Genomic DNA, 26,978 nt, shown 5'->3' on the forward strand with positions numbered 1-26,978 from the left:
GTTGTGATAGAATCAAAAACTTTGTATAATGAACTACTAAAAAAGTAATTTTGAGTTTTTTCAAATGTTTAACATGGATTTTTCAGTAAATCGAGTGCTCAAGTTCTATCTGCCACTTATTATCTGTGAAACTTTGGAGTAACTACCCCATTCCTCCATATCTTCAAGTTTACCCTCTATAAAATGGGGATGAGAGCAATGTATATGGTATAGTTGAGAGAATAAATGGGACTCACATAAAGCACTTAATTCAATGTCTGGCAAACAGTGTCTGCTAATTATATGCTCAAGAAGTTTTAGTCATTACTTTTTGGACAAAAAGTAACCAGTTTTCACTGTTGCTGTATAGATTCATAGAGATCAACACAAAATCATATGGAATATTCCCTTGAAAGGCAACATATTTGCAGGCACACCCATCACTTGGATCCGGTGAGTTATTTGATGGAAAGAGCTAAGGGGAAGAGCAATGGTAAGAATTGACACAAGGCTGCATACTTGGATGGGGAGCACCATTAACTTAGGAAAGATATTAATAACCCTGTTTTTCAGGGCAAGAGGAATTTAGGTCCCCATCTTTCTCTTGTGTGTCTTCTTCCTCTTTCCTGGGGAATTTTACCTGTCAGCCTACTCTACTTCTCTAAGATTATCTGCATTAGGATGTAACAGCATTATCTTTCCCTTTCAATTCTTTGATTTACTCAACATGAGAAAGTGAGAGGAGGTGGCTAAAAGTATGAGATGCCTCTTGGGGCTGTCTGTTATTTATAATCATCATTGTTGTTTAACTTCTGGTTTCTCTAAAAAGGTTTTTTTCCCCCCTTTTGTTTGGAATTTTACTGACATTTATTGAAGGCTCACTAGACCTTTTTGTCTGCCTTCCGCTGTTGTTTATGCCTCATTATAATCTTATGAAAAAGGCATATTATTATGAAACATTTTGTGGATAAGGAAAATGAGTTTTAGTGAAGTTAATAAAAACTGGATGGACCGTTGAATAGGTGAGGTGCTCAACTTCATCCATCTAAGTAGTAATATATTCCTGTAGAAATGCATCTTACCACTTCCTCCCATGATTCATTTGTTGAACACTTACATAAGGCCTTATCCTTAGCCACAATGAGCATGTAGCTCACACCTGGTGGCATTCCTACTAGAAACAAAAAGTGTGGTGAAAGAGATTAATTTGTTCTGAAGATGATATTAAGATAAAATATTTTGTTTTGGGGAAAAAAGTCTGAACAGAAAAACCTTTGTAATTGACATTTTTAGCCTCTAAGTATTAAATCCGAATGTTAACTACATATTTGTGACCCCCATGTTGGTAGATGTGTGCACATTTTGGTTAGTGAATACTACCCAACTTGAGTTGGCCCTGGTTACTTGCTTTGAGAGTAGAGAAACCTGGGTGTGGCTGTGCACACTTATAATCCTAGCAACTCAGAGGCCAAAGCAGGAGAATCATGAGTTCAAGGGCAGCCTGGGATACCTAGCAAGACCTTTTTTCAAAAAAGTACAAAGGGATGAGTGGGTATGTAGTTTAGTAGTAAAGTGCTCTGAGTTCAGTCCCCTGTACTCTCCACGCCCACCACACACACACACACACACACACACACACACACACAATAGAGAAAATTATTATCATTACTTTTACAAGGTCTAGAAGGGAATGAGTTTATGGATTTGACTTCTCATCAATGAATCCATGTGAGATATGCAAAGCTTACTTTCCTCAAAAAGTATGTATTTTTAAAATATTGTTATTTTATGTCTATCAGATTCAGGAGACTTGGTGATAAAAGCATTTATTGCAAATGGCATAAATTTTTGTGGTCACTATCATTAAGGCTTAAAACCTCTGAACAGTAGGATGTCAATGTCTATAATAATATGCTATTTCTGTTGTCTTATTCATTTGATCTTCAAATATCTACCTGCCTAGCTGGATGACCCAATAGGTATCCAAAGAAACTTGTTATTGTTGCTTCATCTTTGAAGAACCCATCCTGTGTTTTACTGGCTGGGTCAGAGGTTGGTAGGGATGGGGAGGTCTCTTTATGTCCTGGCTAATTACTCATTTACATACCTAGTACTTCAACAATCCATTTAACTTTCTTCACAGAAGGGCATGGACTTTTAGGTATCAAATGCAGGGATTTTGTTGTTTTTGATTTTTTAGTTTTGTAGCCTTTAAGCAAAAAAAGAGTATTTTTCTCTACTTTGCCTAACAAAGAGATGACTTTTATTTTAGTCAGCTTTTTTTTTCTGCTGTGACTAAAGGACCCAACCAAAACAATTGTAGAAAATAAAGAGTTTATTTGGAGGCTTATGGTTTCAAAGGTCTCAATCCATAGACAACAGGCTGCATTCCTCAGGGCTTGAGGTGAGGTAGAATATCATGGTGGAACAATGTGGCAAAGGGTAACATGGTGATCAAGAAGCAAAGAGAGAGAGAAAGAGAGACATCTCCACTTGCTAGATGCAAATATATACTTCAAAGCCACACTCCCAATTCCCACCTCCTCAAGCCATACCCCACCACTTCAGTTACCACTCAGTTAATCCCTACTAGGGGATTAATTCACTGGTTGGGTTAAGACACAACCCAATCATTTTCTCCTCTGAACCTTATTGCATTGTCTCACACATGAGTTTTTTTGGGACACCTTACGTCCAAACCATAATAATTTTTCTTAAGGTACTGCTCAGATTCAGTATCATCTCTGAGATTTTATCCTATAAAGAAACTTAAAATATTTCTTTCTCTTTATAGCATTGTATTATAAATGATCTGTTCACCTCTTCCCATTGGACTCTCAAGGGCAAGATTTATTCATATTTACATCTCTAATACCTAGCACAGTAGTTCATATTTAATAGGTCTCCAGAAACTATTTATTGGATGAATGGATGAATGAATAACTGAGTTGTAGGGAACAGGGAACCATTGCCAGGGCATCTCGTGCCAATATTCTAAAAGGATAAAGCAGTGGGATGTAAGATGAATTGGTAGGATGAAAACTAGGAATCAAGAGGGTCAGATGGAAGATTTTTGCAATAATTCAGACTTAGATTTGGGTTGTGACTGACAGAAATACATTTGCTTTGAGGTGAAGCTAAGGCAGTAGTCAGTCCTGCCCCTGGTCTTCTACTGCTTAGTATTATCGATTATTTAATTTGTTAAGATGTGGTCATAAAGCTTAAGGCTGCAAAGTCTAATAAAATTCCTGTGTTTTAGTCACCTTTTTCACCACAGTGACTAAAACACCCAACAAGAACAATTTTAGAGGAGGAAAAGTTTATTTTAGGATGGGGGTTATAGCTTCGTGGTAGAGTGCTTGCCTAGCATGTGTGAGGCACTGGGTTCAGTTCTTAGCCCTGCATATAAATAAAAGAAAGGTCCATTGACAACTAAAAAAGTATTAAACAAAAGAGAAAAGTTTACTTTTGGGCTCATGGTTTCAGAGGTTTCAGTCCATAGGCAGCCAGCTCCATCCCTCAGGGCTCCAGGGGAGGCTGAACATCATGGAGGAAGAGTGTGGTGGAGGGAAGCAGCTCACATGGTGATCAGGAAGCAGAGAGAGACTCCACTCTCCAGAGACAAATAGAGACCCCAAAGCCATGTCCCCAATGCCACCTCCTCCAGCCACACCCACCTGCCTCCAGTCACCACTCAATTAATCCCATCAGAGGATTAATTTATGATTGGGTTAAGGCTTTCATAACATATCCAACCCATAATAACCTGGAAAGCCTAATATCCAAACACAGTGTGATAGATGTTAATTATGGAAAACTTTCAAACCTGCACATGTATATTCTTTGTCCAGAGCAGTAGACTGTCATTCTAAGCCTGCATTGGTAGAGACAAGGTGGCTCTATTCATAAAACAGTTGATTTTGAAGAATAGTTATTCTGATGAGGGGAGATGAGTGAGTTCACACAGCTACTAGATATCACTGCTGTTTATCCATTATGTATTTAATGGATAAACATTTAACAGTAAATGTTGCCCTCATTTTGTGGGTGATCAGCATGAATCTTATTGAGATTGTGTGTCTTGCCAGTGATTTCAAAAAGATCCCTAAAACCTAGGGATTTCAAGGGCAATGGACTGGGTTTTTCTATTGTACCATGAAGTCCTTCTTGACTGAGTTGATCACTTCCTTTATTCAATGTCTAAACTGTTCATAAGTGTCCTGGGTGTCTTCTTTATCATTTATTTTTAAAAATCATCTTCTTTTTCCTTCAACCTCTTCAAGTTGATTTGTCTTTTATGGGCCCAGCAAATTCACACCTTCCATGACTGCTTTTTGCCCTGCTCCACCACAAACTTAGACTCTTTCACTGCTTAATATTTGACTTGTTCAGGTGTCTTCATGAATGAATGTATGTTAAGGCTCTGATGTTTAGTAGATGCTAATTATGGGAAACTTTCAAACCTGCACATTTGCATTCTTTGTCCAGTGCAGGAAATTGTCATTTCCTTGGAGAAAAAAAGATCTTGAATATTCTAATATTTGCATAATTGCTTTGTATCCCTGCTCTCTGCTAATTGCTGTAGAAGTTCTCTGCTACATCTCCATTTCCCATTAATATTATGTTTTATTGGCCTCTGATAGAAAACTAGCCTGATAAGTAGAATTCCATTATCTTGGAATCTTTGCCTGAAATGCTGGTGTACTTGGCAGGAAGGCCAATGATGGCTTCATGAAGATGGACCCGTCTGGGGGACTCTGGAATTCCATAATATTTCAAATGAAAAGAAACATCAGAACCCTCTGCTTCTGTCTCCTTGGTTAAGGACAAGTAATATTCAGAGGTTGTGATGAGGAAGTGGAGATTAACTTGAACAAAATTAGGAAGGGGTATTTTAATATTCACAGCAAACTGTATTGGGGAAATTTATTTTTTGCAGTTTTATCATCCAAGTATCGTGAAATCAAGCCAGTGGCTTTAGTTCTGTGAAGTGCCAAAGTCTCTACTACATAGTTTTCAACCATTATTCATGAGGGAAACTTCTTGGTACTATGCTAAAATTCATCTGATTTGGCCTGCTTTCTGAATCTGAATGCCTGCTGTGTCCCCAGTGCTGGGCAAGCACTTGTGGGATGCTACCCCTGACTTAAGGACCATTTTGTTGTTGTTGTTAATGTCCTATTGGTATGAACAGGACATTAAAATTCTCCCCTTAAATTAAGTGGCCAATGTATTGTTGACTTCTATAACACGGCTACAGACAAAATCAAACAAAAACTTGTTTTTGAGCATATACTCCACACCTTATATATCTTGAATCTCTCATCTTTTCCAAGAATGAGTTACCATAATTTATTTCATTTTGTAGAAGAGGACACTCAGACACAAAGCAGATGCATAATTTCCTTAAGGTCCTACATTTAGTGAAAACTTGAGGTAGATGATAGCCCAGGGACCAGGCTCCTGATTGATATGCCATAAATGCAAGGGCTGGCAGAGCAAGGCATGGGCATCAGGCAGTATAGACCTGTCATGTTGTGTTTGTGTTATCTTTCCCTTCTTTGCTTAAGAGTGCTTATTGGCCTTTCACTATGCACTGAAATAAAGCTGACTTTGTTTACATTAGAATACTGCAATCTTAACTTTTTCCCTAAAGCTCACAACAGTGTTTGCTCAGTTATTCTATTTTAATGTGATTTACTTCTCGAGGATATAGAGAACATCTAGTTTGTTCCAATTGAGCAGAAGAAATAGAGTGGCTTTGCTTTCTTCTTTGCTTTTTTCTCCCTCATACTTGTTCATTTTAACTATGTTGAGTTCACTGGAATGCCTTGTAAAGGAAATGCAAATCCAGTCTAGGGATGTGGCTCAGTGGTAGAGGGCTTACCTCCCATGCACTAAACCCTGGGATAAGCTTCCACTACCACACACACAAAAGGAAAGCGAACTCCATGGCAGATACATCTCTAGAATAAAAAAGCCTCAAAATATGAAAATCTCCAAAGACATTAGTTCTGTCCCTCCTTAACCTTAGATTTGCTTCTGTAGTATGGTTATTTGTGGTCAGCCACAGTCCAAAAATATAAAATGGAAAAAATTAGAAATAATTCACAAGGTTTTAAATTTATTGGTTAATCAGAAAACTGTACATATTTAATTATCATAAAATTGTACCATGTGATATTTTGATACATGTATATATTATTGTGCTCAAATAAGGGTAAACAGCTCTATCTCCTTAACATTTATCTTTGTAATGAGAAAATTCAAAATCCACTGTAGTCTTGCTTTGTTGAAATATATATTACATTGTTTCCTATGTCACCCTCCTGTGCTACAGAACCCCAGAATTTATTTCTGCCACCTAACTTGGCATCTGATGATCAACCTTTCCCATTACCACCTTCTCTCCCATTTTCCCCAGCCTCTGGTAGCCACCTTTCTACGTTTAGCTTTTGCAAGATCAACTTTTTTTGGATTCCATATGAGTGAGAGCACGTTGTGTGCTTATCTTTCTGTGCTTGGTTTATCGCATTTAATATAATGACCTCCAGTTTCATCCATGAATTCACAAGTTTTAAATTAGATGCTGTTCCAAGGGGGTTGAGGAAATCTCATCCCATTCCATCCTTCTGGGGATGTGAGTCATCCCTTTATTGAGCGTATTCAGGCTGTTCATGCTACCCACCTGAGAGTCATTCAGTAGCTCTTGGTTATCAAATTAACTTATGATGCCACAGTGCTTGTATGAAAATAACTCTTATTTAGTAATGGCTCCAAAGTGCAAGAGTAGTAATGCTAACAACTTTATTACAGTATATATTTTATGATTATCCTACTTAAAAACATTGTTGCCTAATTGATAAGTCAAACTTTATCATAGATGTCTTAATCTACTTTCTGTTGCTTACACAGTACCACCAAGTAAAATATAAAGAGGTTTATTTTGGCTCACTGCTTTTGTGCATGAACAAAGGGTTGCATCTGGTAATGACCTTCTTGCTGTCAGAGCTTCTTATGGTGGGAAGCAGGAAGTGTGTGCTTGTCCTGGTCTCTCTCCTTTGTCTCATAAGGCCAGCAGTATATAATCACGGGGTTGCTCCATTCTTATGACCTTATGTAATCCTAATTACCTCCCCAATTTACCACCTCTAAATGCCATAATCAGGTTGTTTCCACCCTCTTAATATTTGAAAATGGGGATTGTATTTCAACATGAATTTTCAGAGAGCACAAAGCACATTAGAACCATAGCAATAGCTGTGTATGTAGAGAAAAAAAACAGTGTATGGTGTTCATATCTGAGATTTCAGGAATCAACAGGGGTAGGTCTTAGAATGATATTCCAATGAATAAGGGGTGGGGAGAGATGGAGTACTGAAAGATTATTCTCTAAAATAAGTTCTATACTTAGAATATTTTTTTAAGTCATAAACATATGTTGTATGCCTATAAGGTCAAGGGAACTATTAGGTACAGTGAGGGAGATCAAGCTAAATTGATCTTTGCCCTGAAGTATGTTACAGTGTAGTACCATGTTTTCCAAAATTTTTGTGATAATCAAAAATACCTGGAAGGCTTCTCAAGACTCAGGTTGCTGAATTCCACCTCCAGTTTTTGTTTTAAGTCTAGGTTGGGGGTTTATAATTTCATTTCTAACTTGTTCTGAGGTGTTGCTGATCACTCATTGAAGCTACCTCTATACTGGAAGATGGTCAATTCTCACATCTGAGGCACTGTGACTGAGAGGCACAGAAGTCTAATACCATACTCAAAAGAAAAAAAAATACTCTTATCCAAAGATTATGATGGTCATGTGATTTGCCTGAGTGAAAATCATCAGACCAGTTTGAATATTTTTAAAATATTGAAGAATATTGAACATGTACATTAATATAAAATATACATTGTGGGAAATAATATAACTAAGGCTAATATCCAAAATAATATTTTTATGGTTAACTTTCCTGGCTTTGGGTAAAGGTTTATGCCAATTAATCCTTATATTCTGCATAAAACTTTGTTCACAAACCATCATTTAGAAGGTTGAGACCCATTAAAAGTGACCTAGCTGGTGTTTGCTTGTGGGATATCTGGTCTTTTGAACAGTCTAAAGTTTTTCAGTCACTTGAGAATTCCTGCAAAGTATTTTTGATTGATCCAAATTTTCATGGACAAAAATCAGAGGAGAAGAAAAAGAGCTTGAACAAGAACCTGAGTTGTGTGACTCTCCTTAACAAAGTATTTTTCACCTTATTGCTTAAGGACTTCCTTCGTTGCATTTGGCTGATTTCCCCAGTTGTGTGGTATTGATGTGTTACATGTAAAGCACCTGGACCAGTCCTAATTATACATTAAGCATCAAACATGTGCTTTGCCTGAAAGGTTTAGGTTGAAGACTTAAGAGAAGTTTTTAAGGTGCAAATTCTCATTCCAAGTTTCAGTAAAGGTGCTATTGAGACTTAAATCTTCCTTCTTGATTTTTATATCTGGCTTTCTAATATTTGGTAGCCCCTTTGGCTTTTCTTTTCAATAATAGGGAATGAAAGATCTTTGTCAGGCTCAAAACAAGTGTCTGGTATTCAGTTTTCTTTTGATAATCCTATCAAACCTTTTGCATTAAAATAGATGTTTAATGTTTCATTAAGTTGATGGAATGGCATGACAGTTACCTGTACCAGCCTTGTGTTCCCTATGCTTATCATATAAGGAGAGAAAAACAAAGCTTTCAAAGAATTTGTCTTCTTTCAAGAAATTGGCTTTCCATTTAAAGTTCTTCTACCTTGGAGAACATAAAAGGATCAGAACTTCACACCCTTCCTCATTGTCAGCCTTGTTATACTGTGAAGAAACTTGAAGTTTGGCAAGTATAAAATCAGAGTTGAACTCAATCTATTCAAGAGTAGAAGACATGCTTGGCATGCCATTGGGAACCTGTCTCTGGAATATTAATATACACCTGTCTGTCAGAGGCTCTTGCTCTGTCACCTTTGCAGCCGTGGTAGGGACTAATGAAGCAAATCCTATAATATTCCTCCAGAACGTACAGACTTGCATTCCCCATCATAAGTGTAACATGATTATTTCATAATAATATATGTTTAGTTTCTGATAGCTTTCAATTACTTTTTTTGATAAAGCATGTCCTATAGTGCTCTTCCATGGCATACAGCCATTTATGTTTAGAACTCTAATCTCATTGATGTATGCCCTTTAAATTTGAGTTTGGGTGCTGATTTGATAATAATCCAGTGATTGAACGAAGTCATCATAAAGATGACAAAGATAAGGAACAATTTTGACTAAATGGAAGTATTTATGTAATTACCTACTCTAAAAAAGATTACAAACTATAGACAAAGAAGGTACACCTGTGAATTATAACATAAAGAGCTTCTGATGATTTACATTAATTGACATTTGTCATCTGTTTGTCAAGATAGATTTTTAAAAAATTTTTGAGATAAAAATTGGAAGAAAAACCTATTCCTATTTTTGAAGTAATTTGTTCTACTTGTAGACAGCTGCTACTGATTGTTTCTTTGCATGCCCATTCAGTTTGAAAATTAATTTCATTTTGGCTTCAAATTTAGTATTTTAGTAGCATTTTTAAAATTTCATTTAGACACATTAAAAAGTATATGTACTTATGAATTTTTATCATTTAATGTCATTTTTTTGCTTTGATTTTTTTTAAAAAAATAAAGCCATCTGTTTAGTAAACATAGAAAATTGATTGATGTGAAACCCAAAAAGTTCATAATGACAACTAAATAACAGATGACAAATTAGATAAGAACAAGTCATTAAGTTGGCCTATAAAAGGACAGCCATCTGCACCAGTAAAACAATCTTCCTATTGATGACAGTAATAATTTTCTGAGTTCACAACAGTTAAGAATTTATAGAATAAAACAGAGAGCTTGTAAAGTGAGAAGTGAAACTTGATTTTGGGTAATTAATGTAACCGTTTTGTCCTGGTATTACATGACGAGTGAATGGAGATTATAACAAAATCCTTTGAGAACAAATAATGATTTCTTCTGCATATGCATGTTTCATCTGACACACAAAATGAATAATTTACCATTATTTTGTTTGGCTGAATTATTAATGAATGTATAGAGTTTAAATCATTGTAGATGAAAAAAAATTCTGCTTTAAGGCTCCTACTAGTCATAGACTACAGATAACTGATTTATAATTAAAGCATAACTTGAGTGGAGATGCTTAAAGAAAAGCTATCACAGAGTACTGTCATCAAAGTTGAGTCCAATTTTATGTTTGTGAACAAAACACCAAAGAATAATGAGAATAAAATACTTGAGTAATTCTCTTGAGATAATGATGTCCATTTAGTAGAGCTCAGTAGCATCAGGCACAAGGAGTTGGACCTAGTTACTGTGAGGGAACCTGTAAATGCTGATATTTAAAAACCAGATTGAATTATTTGTCTTTCATATAGGATCATTTTTCATATTCTTGGATATAAGCTATTCCTCTCAACAACACTGACCGACTTGAACTTTTGCTCTTTGACATGGAACTCTTATTACAATTGAATTTGGTTCAAGTGTCTTAATTGGTATTGAATTCTTACTCTGATACATATTCTTCATCTTTTTCTTCACATCCTAATTTATGAAGGAAAAGCTGTTGAGATTACATTAGTTTTGGGCTTTGTGGAGAATTCTCCTATATGGGAACATTAGGAGATACTAAATATGAAGCTATGCTTAGCAGAGTATAGGAACTTTAGGCCTTCAAATCCCATGCTTTAGATTTTATAACGATTTTATGCACCTGGGAGGCCACACTTAAGGTGAAAATAATTTAGAGTAAGAATATAAAGAAGAAAACAAGGCACTGATATGTCTCCTATCTATACATAATGACATCATATTAATGTGCATAGTTTTGCTATGCATTTATGTATGCTTTTAAAGTAAAATGGCAATTGAATTTTAAATGTGTTTGGTGCCTGCTTTTTTTCTACTCAATATTGGTTTTCATTTAGAATTGTTTTCCATATTATCAGCAATGAACTAGTCCTCCCAATAGCACTAAATGACTTGAGCTTTTGCCATTCAACATGGTCTTATTTTTAGAATTAAATTTGGTAAATGTGACTTAACTGGTACTGGATTCTTATTCTGATATATATTTATCTTTTTCTTCACATTCTGTTGGTAACAACCTGTGAAGTATCTAACTGATACCATACGTATACAATGAAAAACTTTTGACATGTCACATGTCATTAAAAGTGCTTTTATTATTCATAACTTAGTAATCTAATGTATCATGCGCCTTTTCTGATACTACCAGTGGGTGGGGAGATTTAGATCCCTCAACCCATTATCATGATAGGAAAGTCTTAGTACATGAAACTCTAGCCATCTCCAATTGTTTTCATAGAGTTCCAGTAAGTAAAGTAGGATAAATGTATAAAATTTGCTAGACCTTTTTCTGCATATTACTCAATTTTTCTCCAGAAAGGGCATCCACCCCCCATCCTTGTATGGAAGTCCATTTCTTTGCATACTTCTTAATATAATTTTTTTAAAGTCTTAATAATGAATATGTCTTAATTAGAATTTATGTTTGCTGAAATTTCCATTTTTTCACTTGTCTTCAGCCACTTGAATATTTCTCTTGGAAATAGCCTGTTTTCTTTGCTCCTTCATTTCTAAAGAGTTGACTTTATTTTTATTAATTTGTAACTTCTTTATTATATTAAAGCTCTTATGTTTGCAAAATGTGATATGTTTGCAAAACAAAAACTTACTTTTCCTCTGTTTGATTAAAGATATTATACCAAGCTGTATTTGTGCCTGATTTACTCTCTAAATTGAGTATAACAAAGAGTATTTCAGACTTTAGAATCACCAGCAGGAGGAGGTATAGGGCATATCTGCATTGATGTTCAGGTCCTCTGTGTTCTGGAGAAAGGTAAATACTCCATTGGTACTTTTCAGTCTTTAAACTTTATTTCTACTCATCAAGAACTCAATTCTCAGTACACGTAAGATTTTCTTAAAAATCATGCAAACAGTTACACTTTTCCTCACCAGGCCTGACCATCTTCAGTAAAAGAGAACCAGTGTCCTGGTTTATTTAATGTTCAGAAACTGATGTCAGAGATGGAGAAGGGAGAGGTGATTTAGTTTCTTAGTGAATGAGTTTGAATTTTTGTCTTTCAGAATGAATAGGTAAAGTCTCTGAAAAAGAAGTAATAATACAAGAGTGAGAATAATATTAAGGTCATGTTTGTTTCTTAAGGAAGAATGAATCAAGTTTATCTTAGTAAATTATTGGAATGTTAAGAACTGGCCTCTGTACAAATCCCAGTGGTTCCACTGAAAATTATGGCTGTCTGATTAACCACCTCTGTTTCAGGGAGTTGATCTTTTAGGGCTGTTAGGAGTACAATATTCAATGTCCCTCACTAAGTTTCAGGGCCATTCTTACCAGAGAGACCCATTTAAGTGAAAAAAAAAAAAATCCCTATTTCCTTGTACCTGAAGAAACTGGATGAGTGCAGATGTGAGAAGAAATGCTTTTAGGAAAAAAAATCTCTTTGATGTTAAAGATAAGTTAATACTATGCATATATGGCTTGAAGCAAGATTAAAAACCTTAACATCTGGGTATAGTGAGCACCTGTGATATTTCTTCCAATTTGAACATGTGTTGGGTCATAATTTTTTTCATTCCCTGTTGTTCCTTGTAAGACTTTTGCCTTTGAAGACTCCTGCCTTAAGATTATGGCTAACTGATTCAGTATTTAGAAGTTCGTAGTATGTTTTTGCCTGCATTATCCAAGAATATTGTTGCTTCATCATTAATGTGCTTCTGTTAGCTCGTATACAACTTCAGGTAACAGAATTCATTTATTTTCTCTTCATTTAGCATGGACGCGTTTTCTATAAGCAAAGCACTCTCACAAGTGCTTGGATGTTAAAAAAAAAAAAAAAAAAAAAAAAAAAAAAAAGGAGAGCCATGATCTCTAATAGCAATTACCCCAGTGCATTAAATAATAACCTGCAGAGGTAATTATAGTACAAGGCAGGAAGTGAGATGATAGTGGTATACAGGTTGTTAATGAAGCGATGAGGAGCAACAAGCTTATCAAGTAAATTTTCTTAGAGTAAAGCCTACCTAGTTAAATCTTGAGAGACCTTGGGGTCAGATCTAGGATTGGGAAGTAAAGAAAATGCATGGTTTTTGAGGGGGTTTGTAAGAGATTTTGTTGTTTTAGTAAACACAGTATGAACAGAGAATTACAAAGGACACTGCTTAATTCCAACGCCAACTGTGGGTGCTAGACTGGATTCTCTAGATTTCAAGTATCCCAGAGAGGATAATGTTATAAAGATAATACAGGAGCTTTCATCCAGTTGTGTCCTCACCACACATAACTGTGTTCCAGAGTGAAATACAGGTAATATCAGTTAATTTATCTATTGTTTTATCTATAGTATTATCACATTTTATGATAGAATTTTGAAGGATGCCACATGATGAAATTCCTTTTCTGTAGTCCCCTTTTCCCTAACTCTGCCTGACTTCACCCCTATTGCACACATCAGTAGACAAAATTCTAAGTCCAAATAAGAAAATGTACCTTTCACCTCTTCTGTGTGTATGGTTAGGCCACTCCTTATGTCATCCCCAGCATCTGAAGAATTGGTCTTCTATAGGATAAGGAGCTTTGCATCAGCATGCAATTCAGTGTATTGATTCTTTCACTGAGAAAGTGTTGACATGAAAGTAAGTATCAGCTGAACCAAACAGTGTGCCTAGTGATTTAGTTGATTTGCATCCTGGGACAGGCTCCCTATATTCATTTCCTATTGCCCTATAACAAATTTCCCCAAATTTAGTGGTATAAAATAAGACCTTTACTATCTTACTATTTATATGGGTCAGTAATTCATTGTGGAATAGATAGGTTTTTCTACTCCTTGGGCTTACCAGACTGTGGGTAAGACTCCAGGTTTCAGTGGAGCTCTTGCCACATCAGCAGTATGACTAGGAAAAGATCTACTTCCATGCATGATCCCTTAGGTTGTTGACAGGGCTTTTTCCTTGTGGATTTAAGATTCATGACAGCTTTCTTCTTAAAAGTCCAAAAAAAAAAAAAAAAAATAGACACTCTAGAGTGAGTATGCTAGCAGTATGTAGTTTACATAAAGTTATCGTGGCAGTGATATTCTATCATTTTTGCATGTTCTGTTGAACCAAGTCCCACGTCCTGTTTCCATTCAAGAGGAGGGAATCATGTACAAGGGCATGAATGCTGGGAGACAGGATCATAGAGGTTACTTATCCATCAAACTTCTTATCTTTTCTAAGGCCAAGAAAAAAATAGTTGCAGAGTGGTAACACTGATGGTGGAATACAGGGACAAAGGAGGAAGAAGAAAAAGTTAAAGAGATCTCTTATTCCTGCTTGCTGCCTTGACCAAGAATAAAGATGGCACTATCTTTGGATAGTGTAGATGCTTAAACATGTGTTTTGCATGTTCAATATAATGGTTAAAAAAGTAAGGAAAACATTTAAAATTGGAGGAATAATGTATAAAATGTTTAGATTCTGCTTCCATTAGAAATAAATATAAAATCGCAGTAAGTTGAGCTTGACCTTCTGTATGGCAAAAATTGGTTAGGGCTTAGTAGCAAAACCTGCTCTTTTAGTTGGACACATGCTTTCCATTTACTGCCTCCTCCACTGCTCAGGAACTAAGTGTATACATGCTAAAATAAGGCCTGCTTTACTTGTTTATTAAAACTGTCCTGCTTCTGTAGTCCTTGAATTTGAGCATCCCTAGCACCATCAGTTACCCAATCCCAATTGGCATTGTTATTTTGACTGTTGTCCTTGATCCTTTCATCTCTGATGGAGGTTTGGGAGTATGTACTGTAATAATCTATAAATTTTTACAGAATACTTAGTCATTACATATATCATTCTTAGTGGCTAATACATCAATTCTAATTCTCTCCTGTCATTTTATCAGAATGATGGTTTCCATTGCTTTGGTTTTACCTCTTCCAGCTAGATAGATATGAGAATCAACTTGAGAAAACAGATATTAGCAAAACCAGGGTCTTATCCTCAGGGAGCTGACGATTTAGAAGGAAATAAGTGGCATTGGATATAAATATGGCTGCAATATATGGTTTTCAATATGTTACCTTATGCATTTAGCAACTTGATTGGCCTTCCAATAATTTTTTACCTCTATTTCTTTGGAAGATGCTGTCTAAGTTGGGATCAAATTTAAAAGGAAATATTGATCTTTGAAATGTGTTTTGCTTTTTGTCAAGAAGCTCAAGTTTTAAGTTTATGAACAGTTTATTCTGGGAACTGTTTGCTTTTAGAGTTTAATACTGCAGAAAAAGTTAAGCAATCATTGCTTATCAGTTATGTATCTTAAAAATAGATACTGGATTTCTAAATTATGGGAATTGGTCAGTTTTTTTCCTGAGATGCATAATGGCAAGCATTCCAAAACTCATTTGAAAATCAAAATTTGTTATATTTGGGTCTGGGGTTGTGGCTTAGCGGTAGAGCACTTGCCTAGCACATGTGAGGCACTGGGTTTGATCCTCAGCACCACATAAGAAATAAATAAAATAAAGGTATTGTATACATCTATAACTAAATATATTTTAAAAAATTTGTTACATTTGTACATATGAGAAACATTGATACAATTTTAATTTCTTTTGAATGATATACTATTTATTTATCTGTCCATCCTACAAATGTATAAGCAATTTGAGATCATGGAGAGAGACTTTTAAGTATCCACAACAGAGGGTGTCAGTTAGGAAACTGTGGGTTGCATTCAGCAATTTAGGGTATTTTATTGAATTAGCTTCCAAAATTTGAAGTTGCAACTCTGCAGATTAGTCAGAACTTATCTTTTCCCTTTAAAAATAGGAAATGAATAACACTTTAATTTTTAATAAAGCACAGCACAAATTTGACTTAATACAAACTTCTATTTGGAGAACAGATCTTACTACAAAATAAAAAGGTTATACGTTGAATATGTTGGAGGTCGAGAAATGCAGCACTGTGTTAATGTTTATTCCCCATACATCTGGACGCAGCTGATGTCACACAGGCAACTCTGCGGAAGTTGGCTAAATTCACTCACATGGGTGGTTGGCTGAGGGCTGATCCAGGCTGATCTAGGCTGTCATCTTTGGCTGGAATGGCTTATCTCTGCTCCAAAGACATCTCATCCTCCAGTAGGCTGGCCCCAGCATATTCTTTATGCTGATGGCAAAGAAGGAGAGCACAAAGAGGAACATGCAATGCTTTTCAAGCTTCTTCCTGAATCCATTTGCTAATATCCCACTGGCCAATTTAAGCCAAGGGGCTGAGCCAGTCATCCAAGGGTGAGGTTGAACTCACAGTGGGAGAACACTGTCAAAACACTAGGGGCATTTTTGCTGTCTTCCACTAGTGCTGGATGCTAGGTACCCATGGTTTATTTTCAAGTCCCAGAGTACTTACATAAAAAAAAAAAAAATGATCAAGAAATGCTAATTAACAGTCTAACCTAAAAGCTCTGTTGGATAATTAATTGCTTTTTTTAAAATTCATGGATTCATCCATTCATTCCTTCATCCATTCACTTGCTGAACAAAACTTTGTCAGCCTTCAGGTATGGTTTCAGAATAAGGGCTTTGTACAAATTTGTATTTTGAATGAAGTGTATAAATAGGCACAGCCTTTTGTTAGTGTGTATTCTGTCCTCATCTTGCTAATTTACTGTGATTGTCTTTAACTGAAAAGAGAGGCAGATTTAGGATAAATAACACAAAGGTGATTAGAATAAAACAGTGGTGATCTGAAAGCAGGGTCCAGTGTTTTAAATTTTGTTTCAAATAAAAGAATCATCCTCAGGTTATAGAATGAATTTTCCTTCTTCAGACCTATTTTCCTATACCTACAGCCTTCTGTATCTACAGTAACTGTTGATGTGAGAGTGTTACAGTTTTGTTTTGGTAAATTGCATGAGTAATTGTCCCCCCAGCACTTGCTAAGTTGATGTATCCTTTTTTTAATGGCTGTAATATATTTGTAAACATGTTTCTTAACTTACTAGAAAACATGTTGGTTCCATCTCATTTATTTGCAGACAACTTACTGTCTGTTGAATCTTCAGCTTCTCTTTTTCTAATGACTCCTTTGAAATATTATTTTAATGAACCCATGAAACACATCATTGTATTCTTTATATTGTGGTTGGACTGCTAATGAGACTCATCCATTAAGTAAATGGCTTTGTAGGCAATGCAAATGTAATAAATAAAGTTAGTCTGTTGTTCTTTACTACTTTCCTGCTGATGGGCATACTACATGCTGAGAAGGTAATGTTTCATGACCAAAACAGTTCAATTGGTAGGCAGATTGAGAATCTTTGCATTTAAAAAAAAATATTGTGGAATATCATAACAGCATATTTGCAACTCCATCTATTTTTTGTTATCAAAAAATAAGATAATGTATTTCCAGTTCAGACATTATATTTGAAGATGGTATGACATATAGAAGAAGTTAAATATCCATAATGACCCTTAGGGGGGAAAAATGCTTCTCTGTAAATAAAAGGAAAAAGAAAATTTTGAAAAAAAAAAAAGAATTTCTAAAAAAGCAATACTTGTAAAATAGATTGCATTGTAAAACTAAATTTAAATCCTTTTTTATTTGACCTCATTAAGGGATTTCATTTTCTCCTTTATCCTAAGGAAATACAGGTGTCAAAAATGATCTTACACATCTTGTTTCTGTGGAATTTAGTTGCGACTACCAATTCCATCTTATGATCCCAAGTCCTCTTTGTTGTTTGCAGGAAAATGTTTAAGGCATTTGCTCTTCAGTATCCAGTTGGCAAGGGTTATTATGATTATTATCATTATTATTATTTTCTCATTTATAATAAAATGGTTTTGTTGGTTATGATCAGCGTACCCTGGCTGCATTGGCAGCATTTTAGGCCTCCATAGCAGTAAAGACACCAGCTTCTAAGTAGAAAAGTCAGAGCTGATGGGCATTTTCAGGGTTACTCTCTAAGGAATCACTGTGGATTTGGGCACAAAGATCAACTTTGGCAGGAAACAGGCTCTGATTCCCTAGCCAGGACTTTCTCTATTGCTTTAAACCCATAGCCCTTGGGACTGATTTGGTGGAAATGAAATATAAACGAAGAGAATATGAGATCAAGCCTTGCACAGGAACAAAACTGAAAAGCTGTCCTCAGTTTTGGAAGTAACTTTCCTATCAAGAAATTACCAGTGCACCTTCAAGTGACAACTGTTACCATTAAAATAAAAATTAATAGAGTGCCTTGGTATGTGTATGTGCATTTTAAATACATCTAAAACCAAGAATTTTCTTATAGTTGCTAGCATACCATTTTTTTTCATGGTCCTATTTTCTTAAAGTACTTATGTAAAATGGCAGGTCTTACCATTGATGTCATTTGAGATTCTGTGAACTACTATCGTTTGGGATTTTACCTCTTTGTTCCTAATAATAGATCTGTAACAAAAAGTACAGAAAGTGTTTCTATCTGAAGTCAATGGTTTATTTTCATGAATTTGACAAAAGGGATATTGATCTCTATTAGTCTTCAACTTGATTACAGGCCCTTGTTCTAGTCTAAAATTGGTCTTCCCCCTTGTTTGCATATATATAATTCGACTCTCTTCTATGAGCTTGAAAGGGCAAAAGAGTTTCTACACAGGCTTTTGCCACCATGAACATTTAGTTCTACTTCTAGAAGAAGAACACATTACTTTATATATTTGTAACTATAGCCTGAACTGGTAAAGAATTTTGCTGTTATCCATGAGATTGCCTGACAGCAAGTAGTGGACCAAGAAGGGCAACAGTTCCTATATCATTTCTAATTGCTTAGCTAGACTGACGGGTGCACTGTGTTGGAAGTCATTGTAAGGTCATGCCCAGTATCAGCAGGAAAGAATACCATGATTCAGAGGGACACCTGTCATGGACACAAACTAGAGGTGATAGCAAGATTTTGTGGGGTGGTGGGGGTGGGGTTGTGTGGGGTCTCTGTTTGACAGACTTAGTATTATGTAAGACAAATGATTTTAAATGATTAAATGATTTAAAATTTGTGGAGTATGTGAGAAAAAGGATTAGGATACTCTTGAAATTAACTGAAGTACAGTACTTTGATAAAATTCACTACAGAATGATTTATGTTCATGAAAAGGAAAATTTCCTAGTCATATTAAGTAAAATCTAAAATTTATTTTGAAGTAATTTTACAAATTCTTGGTAATTTGTAATTTTTTTATGATTAAATATTTTTAAAGGAGGCTTTTAGATATTCTGGAAAATAAATTTTTAAAAAATGGTTTATGGACAGATTGAATGCCTATTTCCAAAGGTGATTAGAATGTCACTTTAATGTGGCTTATTTTTTAATTTGGGGGAAAAAAAGTTTAGAAAGACACTTATGGATCTCGAATATTTTTTAATTATCTTCCCTAACAAACTAGAAAAGTCAACATGTTTACTTCTAACAAGTTTGGAAAAATCTATAAAATCCAGCCCTTTGCTCTCTATGTAGTTTCTCCTCACTTTTTTTCCTCCAATGTTTGCCTTTTATGCCCTCAAGAAATAGCATAACTTGAAATAATTTCTAGTATGCAGACACATTGCCAAAGACTCATGGAATTTGTTCTCTGTATTGCTGCCATGGTGGTTTTTTGCAATCTGTTTCTGACATGAGGAAAGAATTCTTCAATTAAAATAGGGAGAAAATAGATGCAAAGTACAAATATTTCTATGCTTTAGCTGCTTAATGTTCACTCTTCTGAATTGCTGTTCATATTCTCTTTCTTGAACACATCTTAATCTGTTCACTAAGCTTTTGCTAGTTGCCACACACAAACACACACACTACCTATGTTGAATTCAGTAAAAATGTAAATGACGAGTATTGAATGGAGAAGTGTTAGCAGTTCTTAATAAAATGCCTCCCTTAAGTAATGACAGAAAATATACTTCACCAAGGATCTTTTTGAAGGGATGATTAATTACTTTTTAAAGGAATTATTCTTGAGATCTGCTAAGCTGCTCAGCAGTAATTTGAAGTTGGCAACCTGTTAACAGTTCCCCGTCTGCTCCATTGAGTTTGGCCAGCTTCTGTTGGAAAACTGTAGTCACAGAGTTAGAAAGCAAAGTGCAAAATGCCATCCTCAAAATTGGAGCTGTCATGTTAAATTATGTCACATTTGATGACAGGTCACAAGAGAAAATGATGCATGATTTTGTAAACAGGAGCCACCCAATGCATGCTCAGTGGAATTCTTGTTGTCCACCATTGTTAATTTTTCACAGAAGATAACTTTTAACAGAGTTCGAGGCTTTTAAAAGGGAAGTTAAAACAGGAAAGGAGAGTTTATTGTTATGGATGGTTCTATCCACAATGAACTAGAATATGGGTGGAAGAAAGAAGATTCTGGATAGATGGTGTTACCAATCTTACCAATTTTAAATTGTAGCTTAGACCAGCATAAAAAAGGAAAACATTATTTATCAGGCTATAGAGAGCATTATAATAAGAGATGGTGGTCAATTTGGAGTGGTGATAGTATAAGCTATAGTGCTATGGCAATACCTCTTCCTTGTGACTGTCTGCTGCTTACCTTTCATTCTACTTTAAGAGCTGCTAGGGAACATGTCTATTTTGAGCAGCCTTAGGATTTGATAAGTTCATTGTCCCCTCCATCTGCTCCATTCCACACTCGCCATTTCCACACTCACCTGCAGTCAGCATTCAGAGTTTCAATACATTCTACAAAGTAAAAATCCTGTCTGAAACACTAGCATTGTTCTACCGGCCACCCTCATACCTAAAAATTTATTCTGGGTTATTCCATAGTTTTTTCAGTATATTGAATTCTATTTTGAAAGAGTGTATAGAAGGTATAATTCATTACAAAATATAACCATTTATTGAACTTCTAAGTGCAAATGCCCATTTTCTCAGGTTGTTGGGAGGAAATAATAGCTATTTGGGGAATTCCACTTCCCCTTTTCTTGGGGTATATCCATGTTCTTGGGTAAGAGACAATATCCCATCTGGTTCCCATTGGCATTTCTCCACTTGAGCATCCAAAGAGACTGCCATTGTCTTCGGTCCATTTTGTGCAATTGGTGAGAGTAACCATGCACTTACATATGGCTGCTGTCTGCAAACCATCTGGACCAGGGGGTTTCTGCTCTGTCCATTTCACTCATTAAAGGCTTAGGGCTCTTATTTTGCTTTCATGCAACATTGTGATACTGAGAATTTGGGGTGGGAATGTGAAGTGCACATACTCCTCAGAAGAAAAGGTTGGAAGAACCGTGTCTTTTTCCTAGTGTTTACTCTGGTAGAGACAAGGGAGCAGTCTCTCTGAGATTTTAACCATCTTCCAGGCTTGGCCTGAGGAGCATCTTTATTGTCATAGCTTCCTCTCTATACTTCTCTCTCCTTCCAACCCATGTTCTTTGGATGGAAGTGGGGGTGGCTGTGGTAGGCAGAAACCATGGTCTTAATTATAATGTGTTCTTATATTTTACTTTACTTTTGGAGAGCAGGAGAACTCAATTTCATTCCTCAAATACTAAGTATTGAGACAGAAAAGCTAGTGAGAACTACTACTAATATTTCTTCTTTTAATATTTTTTTTTGTTTTAGATGAATACAGTATATTTATTTATTTTTATGTGGTGCTAAAGGATTGAATCCAGGGCCTCACACACGCAAGGCAAGTGCTCTGCCACTGAGCCCCAGCTCCAAGAACTTCTACTTTTGCTCACCTTTCTGTTTTGTCACATTTTCTCCCAGAGGTAATGAGCAGAGTGGTCCTGGTACCTGAGTCAGGGATAGGACAAGTGGGGAAATACTTCTGGGCATAAGTCCTAAATTGTTACCATGAACACACTTTTACTGACTCTCATTTTTTACTTAGAGGTTATCAGTCTTGTCTTCATATGGGAAGAGAGTCTGGCAGAATTCAACAGGTGTAAAAGATGCAGTCTGTTGAGATGTACTTGAATTTAGGCTCCACTGTGTGTTGTCTGAGGGCAAGTCATGTAAATCTTCTGGGCCAAAATTAGCTGTCCAAAGTAGTGAGGACAAATTTCTTGGATTGAACAAGGATCTTCTTTAACAGAACTTGCCTAAATAGCTAACAACTGTGAGCATATCCCCAGTTTTTCCCTCAGTTGTTTTTAACTTCTTCAGTTCTAACTCCTCTATAATTGTCAACTTTTGATGCCTCGAAGAGTATTTTAACTGAGTTTTCATTAAAATAAAAGCCAGTCCTCTTTGAAAGCCATAATCTTGTTAGTTTCAAAGTTCTTTTATAGTAGTGTTCCATGTTGGTTTTAAGTCTTCATGTTCTCTAAAAGGGAAAAGGGCAAGTCATAGTTGTATAGAATTATATAAATTATCTTGCTGTTGATCAGAAGACCAAGATACTCAATATTTTAGGGGAAAGAAAAGGTCGCACTGTACAGATGGTCCCCAACTTATAATGGGTTGAGTTAAAAAATTTTCGGCTTTATGATGGTGCAGAAGCCATTCACATTCAGGAAACACTGTACTTTGAATTTTGGTATTTTTAAACTAGTGATATGCTAAACACAGGTATACTCTTGTGATGCTGGACAGTGTCAGCAAGCACAATTCCCAGTCGTCCACGTGATCATGAGGGAGAACAATGTTCTCCTGTGGATGGTGTTGCCCAGTGAGTTGTGTTGTCTGGTGAGAGAGAGAGAGATTGAGAGAGAGAGAGATTGAGAGAGAGAGAGATTGAGAGAGAGAGAGAGAGAGAGAGATTGAGAGAGAGAGAGAGAGAGAGAGAGAGAGAGAGAGAGAGAGATCAATCTTACTGTTATGCATGAGGATAGAAGTCAGCCTACCATTGGATTTGGGGGAAGATTAACACTAATTATAAAACAGAGACTGGCTAGATCCATCTTCTCGGAGATTTAAAAAAAAAATAGGGTGTGGGTGGGGGATAATAAATGGCAAGTTACTTACAGTGCATAGGCCTTAATGTAGAGTTTAGAGTACAATAATGAAGGTTTTTTGCAAGTAATTTGTGATAGAAGGTCCTCATCCCCGCCCTTCATATGGTTAGTTCTCACATAATTTTCTTCTACCTTTATGTTCATATATGAACTGTGCAGAAGCCATGGTTATATCTTTGGGCTTAAAATACATTGTAGTATTTGAGTAGATTTCAATTATTCCATTTTAAATGGAACATTTAATCCTTTAAATAAAATAACAACAATTCAATGTATTATTGCAAAAGACAGGGGAAAAAAACCTTAATATAGGTTTACCTTACAAACTAAAGTGCTGTGTGAACATAACCAGCTCAAAACAACACAACTCCATGGCGGAATGAAAGCAAATTTACTCTCTCAATAATTGAGTAATTATCCTGCAGCCTATCATCATGCATATTTTGACATTTTGCTTAAAATATTCTCAAGTGAGTTCCTTTGTGTACATTTCATCTTTCTAACTAGATAATCAGCTGTGAAGTTGAGGTCTGTCCTTGGTGGTCTTTTGCCTGTGAAGGATAGGAGTGGCAGAAGAGCTGTAATGGATTATCAATGAGTGTCATGGGCCTGAGAACAAAGATTTGAAGCAATGTGCCGCTTACTTACTCAATCTGGTTGTAGGAACATAATACATGCTTACTGATTATGGTAAGAGTCACAAAGAAAGTAAGTCCACATGTTTTTCTTCTACCTTCATGTTCATACAAATATAGTACTTCACCTCCAACCTCACTTGCAGATGTCTCTTTTCCTTTGGGATTTATTTTCTACAGTTTTTAGCAATGCTTTAAAATTACTTAAGATGATTGGATTAAAATACAGCAATTATATAACTATTTCTGTAATAAGATCTCTATTGCCTTAATTGCTATTGTAGGAACAACTGAGTTCTGAGAACAAAACTTAAAAAAAAAAAATCAAACACCCCCAAAAAAGATTTGGAGACAGAAGAACCTGTGCCAGAGCATAAATTGACATGTTTGCATTTAAAATCAAACCAGAGGTGTCAAAACCCATCTGTTTAGTCAGAGTTTCCAGTGAATGATTGGCAACTTTCAGAGTCTCCTCCTTTGGAAATAGGAAGGATCCTAAACTTTTATTTTATTTTTTTCCAAAGTCTTCAGTAGTTCAGGGGAATACTAAAGATGAACAAAATAACAAGGTGAGAACATGGCCCACCATGTTGTCTATGGAGGGTACCTGGGAACAAAAGAGCTTGAGTGAATTTCTGTGTACACATCTGTTCTGAAGCAGAGTGTAATTTCAGCCATTCGTGTTTTGATCACAGCTGTTATGAAGTAGGGATTCAACTTTTGTCATGTTGGGTACACATATTTCCTTTTAGCAGATGGGATTCCACTTTCTGAGGAAGGAAATAAAATTTAAGAGGGTAATTGAGAATAAGTAAGGAGCTTTATAAACTGGTGGGCTTTGAGACCCTCTGACACATCCAGGAAGTGTTGAGAACGGATTGTCAACTGAAAGGCTACGAGTGTAGAATTCCAAGTTCCTGGTACTTAGTAAGTTCATTTTCTTTTCTTTCATGAGGGTATTAGGTGAAAATTGGAAATGGGAGTATTACTTTTAGGCATTTCCCTTTGTTTTTGGATATGGATCAGAAATCTTGCAGATTGGCTCAAAATTAATGGCTCTTCATTTAATAGATACTGAAGAGATTTGGGGGAGCTCGGTTACTTTAGGATTCTAAAACCCAAATTCAGCAAGCAAAAAAGAAAAAAAAGTAAAATTGAAATCCAAAGAAAATGTTTGACTATCAAAAGGCAAAAATAACTCTTCTATGTAAATACATACGCTCACATACACATATTTTATATATATGCACTTATTATGGCAATATATCCATATAAGAATAAAACTATATAAGTGTATATATATTCATAAACACATTTATAACAGAAATAGCAAATGTGAAAATTGATAAGTGGTGTCTGCCATGGCATGAGATACAGGAGAAGATGTGGTCTGTTTCCTTTATGAGCTACATGCCAGATGGTGTTTTCCTTCACTGGTCCCCTCCTTTACACTAAAGATGGAGAGGAAGTATTGTCATCTCTATTCAGAGTTAAGGAAACTCAGGACATGAAGCTCCTGCATGGTGAGCTGAGAGGTTCAAGGCAGGCCCATCTGACTCTTTCCACTCTCCCCAGCCTGCCTTCATTCTGAGGTGAAGGCTGACTTTGCAGTTGGTGTTTTATGTAGCTATTAATAGTTTATGTGCTCTAACAAATAAGTTCCACATCATGATCCCACTATCACGTGTCATGGTTTTCTGAATTCACTGGAGCTGTTTAGGTATGTTGTATCATGCAGAAAATAGCATATGCAATCTCTTTCTTGGGCACCATCTGAAGAGTCTGAGAACTGGAAGTCTTTAAGTAGTAGCCATGTTTCCTGGTCTCATTTTTGGTATGTGATTAAGAGTTTTTCTATTAATCCCAGGGATGAGAAACAATCTGCCATATGTAATTGGATTAAAATTATGGTATTTCTAAATATTTTGATAATCTAGAGTTTTGTGGTATAGACTGTCTTAGGAAACCAAACACTGATGGTTTATTATGTACTATTATAACATTAGGCAAGCCTTCGGGGTAAGAGTGATTAACAAAAAAAGCTAGTCTTGAAGTGGAATATGGTAGTATTTGGGCAGTTTCCCGTGATTAATCTTACTGAAGAAGAATAGACCTCTTTCTCCTTGTGGAAGCTGCTCTATATAACACATTCCATCTAGCTGCCTGCCGTATCTCATGTTTGACACTTCTTGCAAGGTCTGTACACAAATGGGAAAAAATGAATTTATTCTAAGAAATTGTCCCGCAAATGAAAACTTGGGTGTTTGGTTTTTCAAACTGATATAAGTACTTGGACTTGACAGTAGTGGGTGATTGCATATTCCAGACTAGACTTCAGTGCCCTTACCAAGTACTCTGAGTTTGATTGTATTAAGCACCCAGGAATGCAGCCTGTCTCCTCTGTGGGGTCTTTAGACATCCCAGACCCTCATAGACCTTTCTCTGTCATCTCTGGGCTCTTGGGAAATTCTAAATGGTCCCATTCCAAATGGTCTTCCAAGGGATTCTTGAGTGTTTCAGTATTCCTTTCCTGTATTATACTCTAGATTTATCAAAGCAACTAACTGGGGGGGGGGATATATACAGTATAACAACAGTAATTTGTCTACCATGAAAGCATCCAATGGGAGATATGAGCATTTTGTGACATTTGTACCATTGTTTTATGATACTGCTTCTTATGTACTCCTTATTTTTATACACTCTGACAAAATGTCCAATGCATTTAATAATTAGTAGTGGGGGTTGGGGTGGTGGCTCAGTGGTAGAGCACTTGCCTAGCATGTGTGAGGCACTGGGTTCAATTTTCAGCACCACATATAAATAAATAAAAATAAAGTTCTATCAACAACTAAAAAATAAATTAAAAAAAAAAACTAGTAGCAAACGAGGATAGTATCTATTAATCATTCCCTTAGTCAAAAATTGTGTTCAGCAATATCTCACTTAGAGTTTGAATATGAGGCTGAGGCAGAACTCATCCTCATCTAGCTAGAAAGTAATGAAGCCACAAAACCCAGTCTTTTGATTTCTAGAGAAAGACTTTTAACCATTATTTGACAATTTTCAGAGTCATCTCTTCCCAGTGGTTGACCTTCCCCCACCGCCAAAAAATGACAAAATATATAATCTGATTTTTCCTACACTTTAGTAAAGTTTTTATTCTCCAATGTAGAGTACCATAACTTGTTACATTAAGGAGAAAAATCTTTGTCTCACTTGTGAACTTAGTTCAAGAATAAATGTGTAGCTCTAATGCCCACTTCCTAGAAAAGCAAAACAT

The 26,978-nt window shown here is 35.9% G+C and overlaps 1 protein-coding gene across 11 annotated transcripts in view; it reads left to right on the forward strand.

Annotated features, from left to right (window-relative positions):
• Window positions 1-26,978, forward strand: part of Fhit (fragile histidine triad diadenosine triphosphatase) — a 1,439,263-nt gene that overhangs the window by 829,348 nt on the left and 582,937 nt on the right. The window contains exon 1 of one of the 11 annotated variants that reach the window (XM_077795630.1): window positions 25,469-25,529. The exons of the other annotated variants lie outside the window; for them this stretch is intronic. Within the exon in view, the coding sequence (XP_077651756.1) occupies window positions 25,508-25,529 (22 nt within the window). The 5' untranslated portion in view covers window positions 25,469-25,507. Of the gene's footprint in view, window positions 1-25,468; window positions 25,530-26,978 lie in introns of those variants that run through there. 11 annotated transcript variants of the gene reach the window in all.

This window comes from Urocitellus parryii, chromosome 3, assembly GCF_045843805.1.
Source record: "Urocitellus parryii isolate mUroPar1 chromosome 3, mUroPar1.hap1, whole genome shotgun sequence".
NCBI lineage: Eukaryota > Metazoa > Chordata > Mammalia > Rodentia > Sciuridae > Urocitellus > Urocitellus parryii.